Source organism: Kryptolebias marmoratus, linkage group LG11 (assembly GCF_001649575.2).
Source record: "Kryptolebias marmoratus isolate JLee-2015 linkage group LG11, ASM164957v2, whole genome shotgun sequence".
Taxonomy (NCBI): Eukaryota; Metazoa; Chordata; class Actinopteri; order Cyprinodontiformes; family Rivulidae; genus Kryptolebias; species Kryptolebias marmoratus.
In genome coordinates, this window is record NC_051440.1 from 911660 (window position 1) to 927044 (window position 15385).

Sequence of the window (15385 nt, forward strand, 5' to 3'; positions counted from 1 at the left end):
TAAGAGTGTGATCCCTCTGTAATTGGAACACACCCTCCGGTCCCCCTTTTTGAATAAGGGGACCACCACCCCGGTCTGCCAATCCAGAGGAACTGTCCCCGATGTCCATGCGATATTGCAGAGTCGCGTTAACCAACACAACCCTACTGATCCTCTGATCCTCGGCTACAGAAGCTGTTAGGCACTACATGTGACTCAAAATACCACATTGATCAATTGCAAATAATATTCCCAGCATCATAAACTGCAGTGCTTCTCGGAGGCTGTGAGCTGTCGTTGCTGCTCTTTGTTGTCTAATTAAAAGTGGCGGCTAAACTCTGCCCTGGCCTGGGACAGGCATGTTAGCTTCAGGGTTGGCCATCGTTTCTTCACAGCTGTACTTAAAATGTCCATCTTGAAAAAAGGTGTTGCAAGTATCTACAACCAAATCATTTTATTGTAAAAACAGCTACTCCTCCACAACAGTATCATTTAGCTTGTGCAAATCGAAACTGAAGTCCTTCACTCTCTGAGCATCCAATCAAAAGATGTGAAAATGCAGACGTCTTTGTGGGCCTACAAGATGGCCCCAGTGTTGCCATCTTGAAATCTGATTGGATTAAGCAACAGTCTTGTTGTCATTTATTTTAAGATACCACGGCCTGCACTACTGATTCTGAGCACCTAGAGGCAGATTTCTTTGACCAAAGCAACACATGATGGCTGGAATATGATTGGATAAAAGCTCTAAAATGAAAGTACATTTCTAAAAGCTGCACAACCAATTAAAAAGCAATTAAAACAAAATATAGACTATTGTCAATTGTTTAAAACTTTTTTTAAGCATTTATATTATAAAATGTATGTCTCTAATTCTGATCCTTGAAGGTTTAGGCCAGCAGAGAAGGCCCTGCTGACCCTGAGGGCCCATCACTGTCAGCCAGACTGATATACTGTAAATAAAGAGCTCCAGGCAGCTTTGTCCCGTTGATAACAAACATGTGGTCATCTTCGAAAATATGCCTTATTTGGTTATCTCCACTGGTCACTGAGTTTTTCAAATTGATGTTATCAGTCCAGATAATAAACAGTACTTTTAACAACATTCTGTCTTCGTAGACACTCTTTATAATACTGACCAGTGTGCTGTAAAAAAACAAAAAAAAGACATTTTGAAGTTTGACAGTAATTCACAAACAGCAGCGAAAACCAGATTTGAAATTTTAGACCGAATTGCTGTTTCTTGTCATGTTTAATTTTATGTTTAACTTTTTAAATGATTAACTTTTGGAGTCAACCCAATTCAAGACGGCCACCACAGCCAACTGACCTTAGGAAAAAATGGCTATAACTCAGTCAGTTTTACAGATATTGAAGTAAAATTTGGGATGGTAGTAGCAGAGCATCATCTCCAACATATATTCCAAGCGCCACATATTGCACAACATCTTTGCTTAAAACTTTGGCATTAACTGTTATAGTCAGCACTATCTGTCTGTTAGCAAAATATCTTGTGAACCACTTGACAGAATTTCGTGAAACTCTCAAAATGCAATTATTGGAAGTAGATCTACAACTTAATCTACAATTAACTTTTGGAGTCAGTGCAATTCAAAAGGATTTCAACATCTATCTGACCTTAGCCAACACGGAAATGGCTATTACTCAGTCAAAATTACAGATATAAAGCTAAAGTTTGTCATAGTAGTAGTAGTAGGTGAGAGTGATTCCCATCACATACTCCAAGCACTAACAGATGTCACATTATCATAAGATCTCGCATGACATCATTTATAAGATTTAACTAAAACGGCTACAACTGTCAATTCTCAGCATAGAATGATCTTTGTCTAAAACTCTGATTTGAAACGCGGCGGGTAATATGCATTCTTTCAAAGAACAGTAAGTCTTTAATATATCAGTCTTCTGAGAAATGTAGCCTTAGCAGAAAATCCTGAGCTTTAGCTTTAAACCTGGTTTCACTCTCATTTCATTCTCTGCTTTTTCTTCTTATGTAGCTTTTGTTCTTTTAAGTCCTTTTCTTGTCTTCTGCATTTAATATTTATTGCTGTGGCTCCTAAAATAATCCAGCTCTGCTATTTTTAAAGCTGCTGTTCTATTTTTACCTAAAATTGCCTCTGCTGTGAGATATTTTTGCAGCTGAAAGAAACTTTGATATAAAGAATATAGAAATAATTACCTGAATAGTTTACCCACTACATTTCTCTTGGTTCTTTTGATGAAATCTGGAGTTGGCTGGGTTTTCAAAAATCAGAATGTATAGGTGTTGGTTCAGAACAATAAACAGAGTATTAGTATTAGCAGTGCAGATCTCATTATTATCATATAGGCATTGCAGTTTAAAGCTTGGAATTCCACACTCTCCAGTTTTGAATTGATAAAGCTCCCTGAATGACAATGAATTATCTTCAACTACAAAATAGAATTCCAGTTGCTTTGTTGTTGTTGTTTTATTTGTTTTGTTTTATTTAGATTAGCTGAGAGTCATTCAAATCAAATATTATGAGTGCTATCAGATGGCATGAGATCTCACATAACAGTATTTTCATCCTTTCATCAAACAGCTATAACTCCATCTTTTTTTGTCGTATTATTATTTCAGTTTTAAACTCTTGCTCAAAGGTGGCGGGTGATATGCATTTCTTCAAGGTGTGCAAGGCCTGTTATAGGATTTCTTGAAGGATTGTTTAAAACAACCCTACCATGATAAAAATACACAGTTTAAAAGTAGATTCAGACAGGAGTGCGTTGGCTCAGCAGTATGTTGTGCTCTTATGAAGAGGATTTTACTTCCTGACTGAAGTGCAGGAATCTGCTCGGAGCTCCACTGGGAAGCAGAGTGTGTGCAAGGATCACAACACACAGGAAACACAACATTCCTCTGGCCAGACAGAGAGCGAAGGTTGGACCTGAGCCAGACTGCTCTGCTCTGTCTGTCTGTGTGTGAGTGTGTTTGTGTATTTGCATCATCTTTGAAATCCAGTCCTGATCCTGTTGGAGCAGCATGGCTGCAAAAGCAGGTCAGTCTTCCATTAGGACTTATGGAGGAAAGAAAAAAATGCTTCCTTAAACTTTTTTGTTATCATCTGCATAGTAGTTACAGAACATTCTTGTACTGCATTGGTTTTCACACTTTTCATGCCGTGCCCCCCTCAGGAAGGACAAAAAAACTTCTAGGTACCCTCAGCTCAACACGACTAAAAAAAATCAGTCAAATTTAACTGTAATTAAAAAATGTATAGAAAAAAAAGAAACCTTTCTGGATAATGGCAAAAAGTTTTATTTTTTATAAAACTTGTGGATTACTAACATTACTGGGGTGTGAAGGTTAAACGTGCTGTTAATTTTTTTGCCTTCATCTTGTCGGCTGACAGTTTTCAGACACAAACAGGTCTTTTCTTTAGTGTCTCACCCTTTGCTGTAATTTTTCCCATCTCTGTCTTCTTTGATTTGAAGCAGCTTGATGATTTTTTGGAAAAATTATTTTGTGTAACACAAAAGCAAGTCTAAGTCACAAAGGTATTTAGACATTAGTTTTGCCTGCAACTTTTTTTAGGATTGAAAAAACATGTAGATTATTCAGAGTGGTTCCTGCCATGGCACTGTGCCCCCACAGGGGTTGCGTCCCACAATTTGTGAACCACTGCTGTATGTATAAATAATTCCTGCTTCACCTCAGAAATAGCAGTGGAAGGGGGATGCACAGTAAGATCCTGTATCTTATTAAATGTCAGTTCAGCTATTTTGAAGTGAGGTTCAAAATAGCTGAAATATCATATTAGAGAGCTATCAATTTCTCTAACTAAATCCGATTACTACTCTGGTCTCATTTCCTCCTACAATGGTAACACTAAGATCCTCTTCTTACTGTTGAAGAATTATTTTCATCCCCGTGACTCTCTCCCAGCTCACTTTCACTCAAACGATAGCTGTAACTCTCTCATGCTCTTTTTTTACTGATAAAATCACCAAAATCCATCAAAAATTGTCCCCTGTCTCTCCTCTCTCTACCCCTTCAGAATCTTTTACCTTCAGTCAACCTTTTTCTACCTTTCACCTTCCTCCCCCTTCTGAAATAGCTGACCTCATTCAAAATGCCAAGCCCACCTCATGTTCTCTAGATCCCTTCCCCACTGATCTTATAAAACTCTGCCTTCTTCTGCTTCTTCCTATCATCTCTGCTATCATCCACTCCTCTCTCTCTGCTGGAACTATTCCAACTGTTCTCAAAACTGCTGTCGTCACACCAATCCTTAAAAAGCCTGGTCTGGATCCCAATAATTTTAATAATCTTTGCCCTATTTCCAATCTTCCGTTCATTTCCAAAATTCTGGAGAAAACAGTTGCCTCCCAGCTCCACCACCATTTAACCAAAAACAGTCTGTACGAACCGTTTCAGTCAGGTTTCCGCTCCGGTCACAGTACAGAATCAACTCTCCTCAGAATCACAAACTCTCTCCTCATGGCTGCAGACTCTGGGTTACTTTCAATTCTCATTCTCCTTGATCTCAATGCAGCTTTTGACACCATCTCTCACAGCATCCTCCTTCGCAGACTTTCATCCATCAGCATCTCCGGCACACCGCTCGCTTGGTTTCATTCATATTTCACTGGCCGCACTCAGTTCATTAAAATTAAATCTTTCAGGTCCCACTCCTCCCCTGTGACTTCAAGCGTGCCCCAAGGTTCTGTCCTGGGGCCCCTTCTTTTCATCACTTACTTTCTCCCCCTTGGCAATATCTTCTGTAGATTCAACATCCAATTCCACTGTTTTGCCGATGACACCCAACTCTTTGTTTCCTCTGTTCCCAAGTCTTCACTTCCATCTTCCTCTCTCACTTCTTGCTTATCTGAAATAAAATCCTGGTTCAATGCTAACTTCCTTAAATTAAACAGTGCTAAAACAGAGTTTCTACTGGTCGGCAGTAAATCAACTTTATCCAAAGTCAACAGTTTCTCGGTCAACATTGACAACACCCAGGTTTCACCCTCCACCCAGGTCAAGAGTTTGGGTGTCACTCTAGACAGCACTCTCTCCTTCCGTTCACACATCAATAATACTACCCGGTCCGCATACTTCCACCTTCGGAACATCAACCGACTCCGTCCATCACTCTCATCACACTCTGCTTCCATCCTGGTCCATTGTCTGGTCACTTCTAGAATTGACTACTGTAGCTCTCTCCTCTTTGGTGTCCCTCTCAAATCTCTCCGTAAACTTCAAATGGTTCAAAACCCGGCTGCACGCATCATCACCAAAACCCCATCATCCCACCACATCACCCCAGTTCTCCAACAACTTCACTGGCTTCCCGTCTCATTCAGAATTCAATTCAAAATCCTCATGTATACATTCAAGGCTATCCACAACCTGGCTCCTTCCTATCTGTCCGATCTCGTGCACATCACCACCCATTCACGCTCCCTTCGTTCATCGTCCTCCATCCACCTCAACATTCCTCCTGTCTGCCTCAGTACCATGGGAAACAGAGCATTCTCCCACTCTGCTCCACAACTCTGAAATGCTCTTCCACCTGACTTACGTGACATTGACAATCTCTCGACTTTCAAAACACAACTCAAGACTCATCTGTTTAAGCTAGCCTTTTCACTTTAACTTTCTTGTTATTATTCTTCTAGATTTTATAGCCACCTTGTTTTATTCTAATTGTGTCTTTATATTGTAAAGTGTCCTTGGGTGTCTTGAAAGGTGCTACAAATAAAATGCATTATTATTATTATTATTATATCAGCTGAGTTATTACTAGATATTTAGATGAATATGTATGATACATATGAGACACACTATACACTCCTGATCAAAATCTTAAGACCAGTCAAAAAATTGCAAGAATTTGCATTTTGCACTATTGGATCTTAAGAAGGTTCTAAGTAGAGCTTCACAATGTTAAAAGAAAAAATCAGTGCAAGAGACAAGACCTTTTGAGCAGGGAATTTTCTGCAAACTGCATTTACACTCAAACATGATTTTTTTCAGCTGATCAAAAGTTTAAGACCATAGTCTTTAAAAGCCAAAAGCTGTGCAAAAATCTGGATTCCATGTCATTTTCTGTCAAGTCTTTACACTGTCAAGATCTCCTGATGGCAAAAGCAAAAAAGCTCACTGACTTTGAATGTGGTAGGATTGTTGAGCTGCATAAGCAAGGCCTCTCACAACTTTTGATCAGCTGAAAAAATCATGTTTGAGTGTAAATGCAGTTTTCAATTAATTCCCCGCTCAAAAGTTTTTGTCTCTTACGCTGATTTCTTCTTTTAACATTGTGAGGCCTAAAGGTGTTCTATCAGGTTGAGCTCAGGACAGGCCAGTCATGTTCTTCCACACCAAACTCGCTCATTCATGTCTTTATGGACCTTGCTTTGTGCCCTGGTGTTCAGTCATATTGGAACAGGAAAAGGCCATCCCCAAACCGTTCCCACAAAGTTGGGAGCATGAAATTGTCCAAAATGCCTTGGTCTGCTGAAGCAGTCAGAGTTCCTTTCACTGGAACTAAGCAGCTGAGCCCAGCTCCTGAAAAACAATCCCACACCATAATCCCTCCTCCACCGAAGTTTACACTTGGCTCAATGCAATCAGACAAGTACTGTTCTCCTAGCAACCACCAAACTCAGACTCATCCATCAGATTGCTAGCCAGGGAAGCATGATTTGTCACTCCAGAGAACATATCTCCAGTGCTCTAGACTCCAGTGGTGGCGTGCTTTAGACCACTGCAACCAACACTTTGTATTGCCCTTGCTCGTCTATGGAAACCTATCCCATGAAGCTCTCTGCACATTGTTCTTGAGCTAATCTGAAGGCCACATGAAGTTTGGAGGGCTATAGCTATGTACTCTGCAGCATGTTGGTGACCTCTGTGCACTATCTGTCTCAACATCCTCTGAGCCCATTCTGTGATTTTACATGGCCTACCACTTTATGGTCGAGTTCCTGTCATTCCCAATCACTTACGCTTTGTTATAAAATCACTAACAGTTGACTGAAATATTTGAAAGCGAGGACATTTCACGACTGGACTTATTACACAAGTGGCATCCTATCACAGTACCACGCTGGAATTCACTGAGCTCCTGAGAGAGACCCATTCTTTCACAAATGTTTGTAGAAGCAGTCTGCATGTCTTTTTGTCCTTTTTGTGGGGCGTTGTCCAGTTGTCCCTATGGATGAAGTGCCCATGGAAACTGAGGCTACAGTTAATACAGGCTCACTAAAACTGGACAGTAAAAATTTGAAAAAACACTGTCTGGTCTGATGAGTCTCAATTCATTGAACTCCAACGATCTCCACGATCACCAAATCTCAGTTCAATCCAGGACCTTTGGGATGGGGTGGAACAGGAGATTCACAACATGGATGTGCTGCTGACATATCTGCCTCAACTATGTGATGTTAACATGTCAGAATGGACCAAAATCTCTGAGGAATGTTTCCCATAGACCTTGTTCACACTTCCACATTTTTCCATCAATAGTCAACTACAACAGGAAGCGAAATGTCCGGTCAGCGCAGCCGCATGTTATATGAATCATTGCTCAATACAAAAACAAACTTGTAATTTCTGACAGATGAAGAGCAAGAAATGTAAATAAATTTGGTCTTTGACAACTAGGATTATCATAATATTTCTACTGTAACATGTAACACATTTTCAGAAATACAGGTGAAATAAAAAACTATAACAAGAATTGCCTTCTGGGACATTTTATTACAGTGCCAAAGCAGGTATAAAACAATGTTTCAGTCTGAGGAAGTTGCTGAGGAAGTGAAATGAGAAACAAGGCATATATACTTGCACGGGGGCTCGTGATTTGTGCATTCTTGGACCCAAGAGCCAATCAGCTTTCAGAAAGTGGCTATCATTCAAGCATCTATGAACTCCAGAACCAGCATAAGAGAGTGCTCATGAACAACGACAGCAGGATTCCCTACATCATGATAGCTATTATATAAGTTTTGTGAGTTAGGAGACTAAGTGTGTCAAAAAAGCAAAGGAGAAATCCCAGAAAAATAAATAAATAAATACGTAAATAAATAAATCTGCTATTAAATAAGTGTGGTGGTTATAGAGGAAGTACACCTTTTGATGACTAGGATGAAACAGCAGGTGCAGAAAAAGAGGATGACAAGACAGACTAAGTTGAGTGTTTTTATCCTTACAAGCCAAGTACACCACCCTCCGGAAGTGGGCCATGGACCCCCAGTCCCTGCCACAGAAGTGTAAACATTCTGGGCCCTGAGGTTTGTCAGCAGAGAGTTCAAGCGGTGGGTGACAGAGGTCATGTTTCCTGTAATGTCAGGAATGTAAGTGCAGCACTGATCTCCTATGATGTGACAGAGGCCTCCTTATGAAGTCAGGAGTAAATCTACAGCCATCTAGTGCTGTTAAAGCATATTGGGCATCGCCTTCATCATAGATTTTCATGGCTGGACCACCTGTTTCTCGGGACATTGTCAAGAATCAAGATAACTGGGGTGCAACGATATGTTAAGACTTGAGAGTGTGTTGGGGAAGGAGTAGGGGAAACGGGTGGAAAAGGGGTACAGATATCACAACAGTAATGTGAGATGAGAATAGCTATCAAGACAAAGTGACTCCCTGCTTTCGTAAAACAACTCCAGTCTTAAAAATGTTGCCACAGTTCATGTGAATGCTGTTTTATAAACCTTTACACCACCATCAAGTTCATATTATAAGGTTATTCTAGCTGAAATAGCATAATCTTTCTGCAAGAAGTGCTCCAGGCTGGAGTAATAACAACTAGCTTTTGCTGATATTGGTACTTAGAAATAACCACCGAATTATATGTTAAAACTGTGTAAAGTGAAACCTACTGTGGCATTAAGGTTCTAAAATGCCATTCACACAAAGCACCGTAAAATCTTTGAGATTGTAGTTGTTTTAAGAGTTAGAAACACAATACTGCTATTCATTTTTAATGTTTTTTGCCTACAGCAGAGGTGAGCCTACTCATTATCGAACTGTTTCTTGTTTTTGTGAAAGAGGTCTATACAATGTTGAATATTTTCCACAGACAATTAAAGCAGTTCTGAAGGCAAAAGGTGGACCTAATAAAGTGGCCGGTGAGTGTGCACATGTATGATAGTTTACAGATCTTGCTCAACTTTTTTACTCCTTTATTTATTTTTCTGCCTAAAACTCCTTGAATGCTGAAGCTTTAACCTACAACCTACAGTAAAAAAATAACATGTTTTTACTGTTTCTTTCTGTGGTAGGCTGCTGCACTGCACTATATCAGGACTGAATGCTAATTAGCCTACTCTACTTCTGATGGTCTATAAAATGACATCAAAGCCTCTGGAGTTCTTCCTGGGAATGATCTGTCCTCCTGTGTTTTCCCCTGCTCTGCAGATGGAAATGGATCTGTGTATTTACTGAAGTCCAGTATCTGTAGTGCTGTACAGACCTGCTCACATGCTTATTGACCGCTGCTGAAAGCATAAGAGTGATGTTTTTGCTTGTGTGTGTGTGTGTGTGTGTGTGTGTGTGTGTGTGTGTGTGTGTGTGTGTGTATGGTTGTTTGGGTGTTAGCAAAATAGAGTATCAAATTTTAATGGAACTCTCTAAAAGTAAGCATTGGATAAACATCTACAACTGATTAACTTTTGATTAACACATAAATGTGTATACATGTCAACTTTATAGATATTGAGCTGAAATTGGTGGGGTAGTAGCTGAGCATTATGTAAATCTTGAGGGTATTTTATTTTATGGATATATTTTATTTGATTACAGTTAAATTTAAATTTGACTCATTTTGTTTCAGTCTTGTTGAGCTGAGGGCAGGCTGCATGAAAAGTTTGAGAGTAACTAGTTTTTATTTTTATTGTACAGAGTATATAACAAAATTCAAAGCGCTTAATGCTAAATGAGTAAATAAAATAAAGTATAAATTAAAAATCACCTCTAGTCATGGACTGTGTAGACAAAGGAACTGGTTCAATGGTCATCGGTCCGTGGAGGGTTTAAAGTGCTTTATAGGTTCACATTAGTGATGCGCTGCAGGTGATGGCTGTGCTTTCAGCTCAGAGGTCAGTTTGGTAATAGCTTTAGGAAAGAGAATATTGATAAAGTGTTTTGATGGATGCTGCAGAGCTGCTGCTGCTGCTGCTGCTGCTGCTGCTGTGTGGGAGTACACTGTGGAGCAGTGGCACAAAATGATCAAGGCAAGTGAGAAGTTGCAGGTGGTCCACTGTTTGAAATAAACTCATTGAGTGGTTTATAAGTATTTTATATTGAATCAAAACTGTAGTTTTTTAAAAATATAACATTAAAGATTTGTAATACATTGTTGACATTTATTGGCAATTTTATGTAAGGAGAGAAAAAAGTAATTAAGGAAAATAATAAATTCTTGTGTAGATGGAGAAATACTGTAAAACTTGTTTATACCTTTTTTTGCTAACAAATAAAGGAATCGTCTGGTGATTTTTGAAGTGATATTCTGTCAGATAGTTATCAGTAGTTAGCACCTTCTCAGGCGTGACATCGGTCATAGATCACTGAGGAGGGAGACAGAAGCCAAAGTCTTTGTCCAGGGTAGGCTAATGGGTAGCCAAGAAAGTTTTTGTTTTTTGGGGGCGGCAGTGGCTCAGGAGATAAGGGTTTGTCCTGTAACCGGAGGGTTGCTGGTTCGAGCCCCTGCTCCATCAGTCTCAGTCATTGTGTCCTTGGGTAAGACACTTCACCTGCCTTGCCTTCTGGTGGTGGTCAGAGGGCTCAGTGGCGCCAGTGTGATGGTAGCCTCCCCACTGTCAGCCTGCCCCAGGGCAGCTGTGGCTACAATGTAGCTCACCACCATCAGTGTGTGAATGAGTGAATAATTGTAGTGTAAAGCGCTTTCGGGTCCTTGGACTAGATAAAGCGCTATACAAGTGCAAGCCATTTACCATTTTTTATGTTTTTCAGGATTATAATCAACTCCTTCTCAAAAATGACATACTGGTGTGAGAACGCTCCATTAGCTAATAAACTTCTACACTTTAGCATGTCTTCTCAACTGAACAATGTCTGTGTTACTACACCAACGTACACATGTGGAGCACAGAATGTTATATGCTGAGGCTGCTGTGTCAGTCCACCGGAAGTGGGGTAAACTTTTGGACTGAATTGAACCATTGTTAACAAATGCTGGTGTTGTTTTGGCTGCGCCCTTCTTCAGGGAGTACAAGATTTGGCAATTGTTTTACGCCGGATGCCCTTCCTGCCACAACATGGGCTCAAACCTGCAGCTTCAGGATACCAAGACTGCACCACTGACCACAGACCTACCACAACTCCCTGCCATTAATAGCGAATGTAGTGAATGCTTTGGTTCTTTAACACTGGTGTGTCATTGAAATACTTTGAAATAACAAACCAAAATTTGCTTCCTAATAAATTATTTGGGTGAACAAAAAATCAAGCTAATTTGTTGGGCATTTATCTGCAACTTGTTAAATTTCTTCTAATAGAGGCTAAAACATTTCTTTATTTTAACTTTTGTTTTTTATCAATGGCAGGCTTTTACTTTTAATTATCACCAAATGTTTTGCTCATGTCTCTGTGTGTGTTTATTTGTCTATAGCTTTAGCAAAATATCTTGTGAATTTCTGAACAGATTTGAATTAGACTTTCAGAAAGTAATTATTGGGTGTATATGTACAACTTTTGGATTCAACTCAATTCGAGATGGCCACTACAACAACTGGCCTTAGAAAACAAAAAGGGCTATGACTGCCAATTTTACAGGCAGTGAGCTAAAATATGGGGTGTTAGTAGCTGAGTGTTGTCCTCAACATCAACTTTGAGTGCACCACATTGCCCAACATCTTTGCTTAAGACAGGTTTGAATTCAGTTCAGTTCAGTTTATTTATATACCATCAATTTACAACAAAAGTTGTTTCCCTCAATGTGAATTAAAACATGTTTTCATTCGAACCACCTGGCAGTCTGAACAGCAATCAGCTATAACCTGCTGTCAATCACAGAACAACAGTGTTGTATATTACCTTAGGCAGTTAAACACAGAAGTTCACAGTGAAGCTGTAAAATATCTGTCAGTGCACCGTTTAGCTGTGGCGTTTAATCTTCAGTCTTTGCTCTGACACTGAGCTCTGTGAAGTAACTGATCATTTTACTTCTTTATTCTTCTTATATTGTGTTTATTAACTGAACAAAAAAGCAACTCACATGGCTCTGAAGTGTGTTAATGTTAAAATATAGTTCATATGTCTGAATGTGTTGTCCCTATTGCTGAACCATCAGCAGACCTGCTGAAACAGAATCAAAACAAATGTGAACATGGCCTTAGTAAAAAGTTATCTAAGGAAACCAGCATTGCGTTGAATCTTCACTTTGTCATAATCTCCCATAATCTATGAGTAAACATAAAAAGAAAGCTGTACTGAAATGTTTAACCTATAAATATGTTAACTTTTTAAGGACAAACAAATGTTTTACTTGTTTCAGAGCTCATTCGTGTGTTGTATGTTTTGTTGACCCTCCAGGTGTTCTGTAGATTGTTTGACTGCCTGCAGGGGTCTCCACATGTCGAGGTAGGTCTGTGGAGCATGGAGTGTGAAATTAACTACTGTAGTTTGCAGTGAGCAACTTCTTTAATAAAAAAGAGCGCATATTCCTTGTCACCTTGCACGTCAAAGTTTTAAACCAAGATCCTGTGCAGTCAGTTAGTGCTCTGAGTAAAAAATGTGAATGACTCTTAGCTACTACTACAGCTAATTTTAGCTCAATATGTGTAAAATTGACTGACTTATTGTCATTTTTGTGTTTACAAAACTCAGTATCTCACTGGGCTAGGATTCTCCAAAAAGTCTTAGAATATTTGCAGTGGTTCTCAGTTTTCTTATTTTTCAAGTTGCAGAGGCTTGTACACTTCTTGTTTAAATTTTGAACAAATTTTAGGTCAGTATCTGTAAAAATAACTGAGTTATAAGTATTTTTGTATTTTTTAAGGTCAGTTGGCTATAGCAGCTATCTTGAACCTATAGTGGTACATCCAATGATTCTGTTATACAAGTTTCATTAAAATTTGGCTGGTGGTTTATGAGATATTTTGCTAACTGACAAACACAGACACAGGCTAAAACAGTGTCCATCTTGGCCTTTCAGAGGACAGTGATAAAAACCTAAACTTGGGTGCAGCACACAGGATGTCAAGCTCAGCGACACCGTGCTCACCGCTTAGCTCTGCTATCACACAACACTCACAGGTAATTGGGTTTGGAAAGGGTGGGCACAGAACACTGTTTCCTGTGTGTGTGTGTGTGGTGGNGGGGGGCATGGAAAAATACTGTAAAATAAAAATGCTTTTGCAACTACAGAAATTGATGAAATTTGTTAAAGAAGCAAAAACAATTGTTGAAGTGAAAACAATTGGAAAAGCTAAAACCAGCAGAATAGTAACTTAAAGCTAAAATTAGCAAAACATTAGCTAAAAGCTAAAATTAGCAAAACAGTAGTATGCTGATTTTATTTCAAAGAGCACAAAGTTTTTCAATGATTTAAAAAGTTATCCATTAATTTCAATGAGGAAAAAATTATAAATAAAGTAAAATGTATTTTGTTTTTTAAACTTAAAGGTTACAAAAATCTAAATCTTAGCTGTAATTTCCTGAACGAGCTAAAAGTTTTGATACATGATTGTATTAAATAGCTGAAAGTGTGCTGATGTAGTTAGTCCAAAATACAAATTGAAGAAACTATAAACAGTAGTGTGAATGCTGACTCAGCATTTGCACAAATATAAATTTGATATGTTTATTAATTTGCTTAATAAAAAGTGATTGTACAGAAAATAAATTGAAGTTGTATCTGAAGGAGCATCCTCCATTTCTCATTTCTTTTAAGGGGTTTCAGTGAATGGTGGTGTTCATGAGAAAAGCTTCTGGGGTCATGTCTGTCAGGCCTGAGAGGTCAGCAGTCTTTATCGGCTGTAGCCTCTCTCAGTACGGGACAACATGATGTGAATGCTTTCTATTTACCATACACTGACAGCCATTCAGAGCTGTCTGATCCATTCTCATGAAACTGGAATGAATGACGCTCTGTCAGCACAATGTAACAGAGACACAATCTACTGCACATCTGCTGCAGACCGATTCACAGGAAATATTACTGTTTTTATGTGTAAGGCATGGCTCCAACAAGCTGATACAGCTTCAAGGTTTTTTGTTTTTTTAAGCAGACATGCATGCCGTGGCTTAAACAGCTCAACACTTGAAGGAACTTATCAGTGCTGGGTTTCAAACATTTTAATTTTAGCTTAGGGAAGTATCTCACTGGGCTGCAACTGTTGGAGACTAGTCAGCAACTCAAAATAGCAAGAAAACAGGTGAAACAGGCAATCTCACTGAATTCTACAGCTCTTTCACCTTAGCAATCCTTTCTGTCTGTTATCAAAATGTCTCATAACCACTGGACAGATTTAATGAAACTTTTTAGGAAATAATCATTTGATGTACATCTACAGTTGATTAAAGTTCGGAGGCAATCTAATCCACCCATTGATTCCCTGACATGTTTTCAGATGTTACTTTGGGAGTTAATGATGCTCTCTGTTTATGATTAGGTTACAGTGTTAGTTTAATTAACAACTAGTTAGCATACCAGCTACTACAGAACTTACTAATATTAGCAGTGTCAGGGACTGATGTTTGACTAAATTTTTACAAAGCCTCTTATAAAATTTTAAAAGCATGATTTTAACTTACAAAACAACCACGTGTTTTAAACTCACCACCACAGGCTGCAGGTCTGAGTCTCTTTGAGCTAACAAAACTAACAGCAGAATAAAGCAGCTTCCTTCTTTTAACTTGGAGCCAGAGTGTGTGTTAAACATAGCCAGGAGTTCCTCGAGTTTATTTAATTTTTTTTAGTTCAACTTGAGCAAATACTGTGGTGGAGGTGTAGCAGTCTAACAGTTAACAGGTGTCATAACGACAAGTGCATGTCTGCAGAGTTTCACTCGAGGCTGGTGGACAAAGTGGCCCGCCGTGTGGGTGGGGTTTGTACTCAATATCTATGGATTAATTTAACAGGAGTGCTCCTCTTTCACAGCTCGTCATCACGTTTAGCCGAATTATACACCTGGTAAGGAACAGACCCAGTCACTGCAGGTGTCAGGATATGCATTTTTTGGTGTAGTATTTCTTCTTGGGTGGGGACTGGGTGGGTGCCCTTGGGGGCGGCCCGGGGCTGTGCGCGGCCGGCTGGTTGGCCCCTTTCCTGGGGTGGGGGCCCGCTCCCGAGTCTCAGAAGGTATTGGCGGCTAGGTGGGCGCTCCTGGCCGGGCTGTCCTGGCGGGGTTGGCTCGCCTGGGTGGCGGGGCGGCTGCGGTTGTGGGGGGC

General features: G+C 39.5%; 1 protein-coding gene across 2 annotated transcripts in view; it reads left to right on the forward strand.

The window, feature by feature from the left end:
* Positions 1-15385, forward strand: part of bcar1 (BCAR1 scaffold protein, Cas family member) — an 89655-nt gene that overhangs the window by 14915 nt on the left and 59355 nt on the right. Inside the window, exon 2 of one of the 2 annotated variants that reach the window (XM_017433909.3) lies at positions 12527-12574. The exons of the other annotated variant lie outside the window; for it this stretch is intronic. Coding sequence (XP_017289398.1) covers positions 12527-12574 — 48 coding nt within the window. The remainder of the gene's footprint in view (positions 1-12526; positions 12575-15385) is intronic. 2 annotated transcript variants of the gene reach the window in all.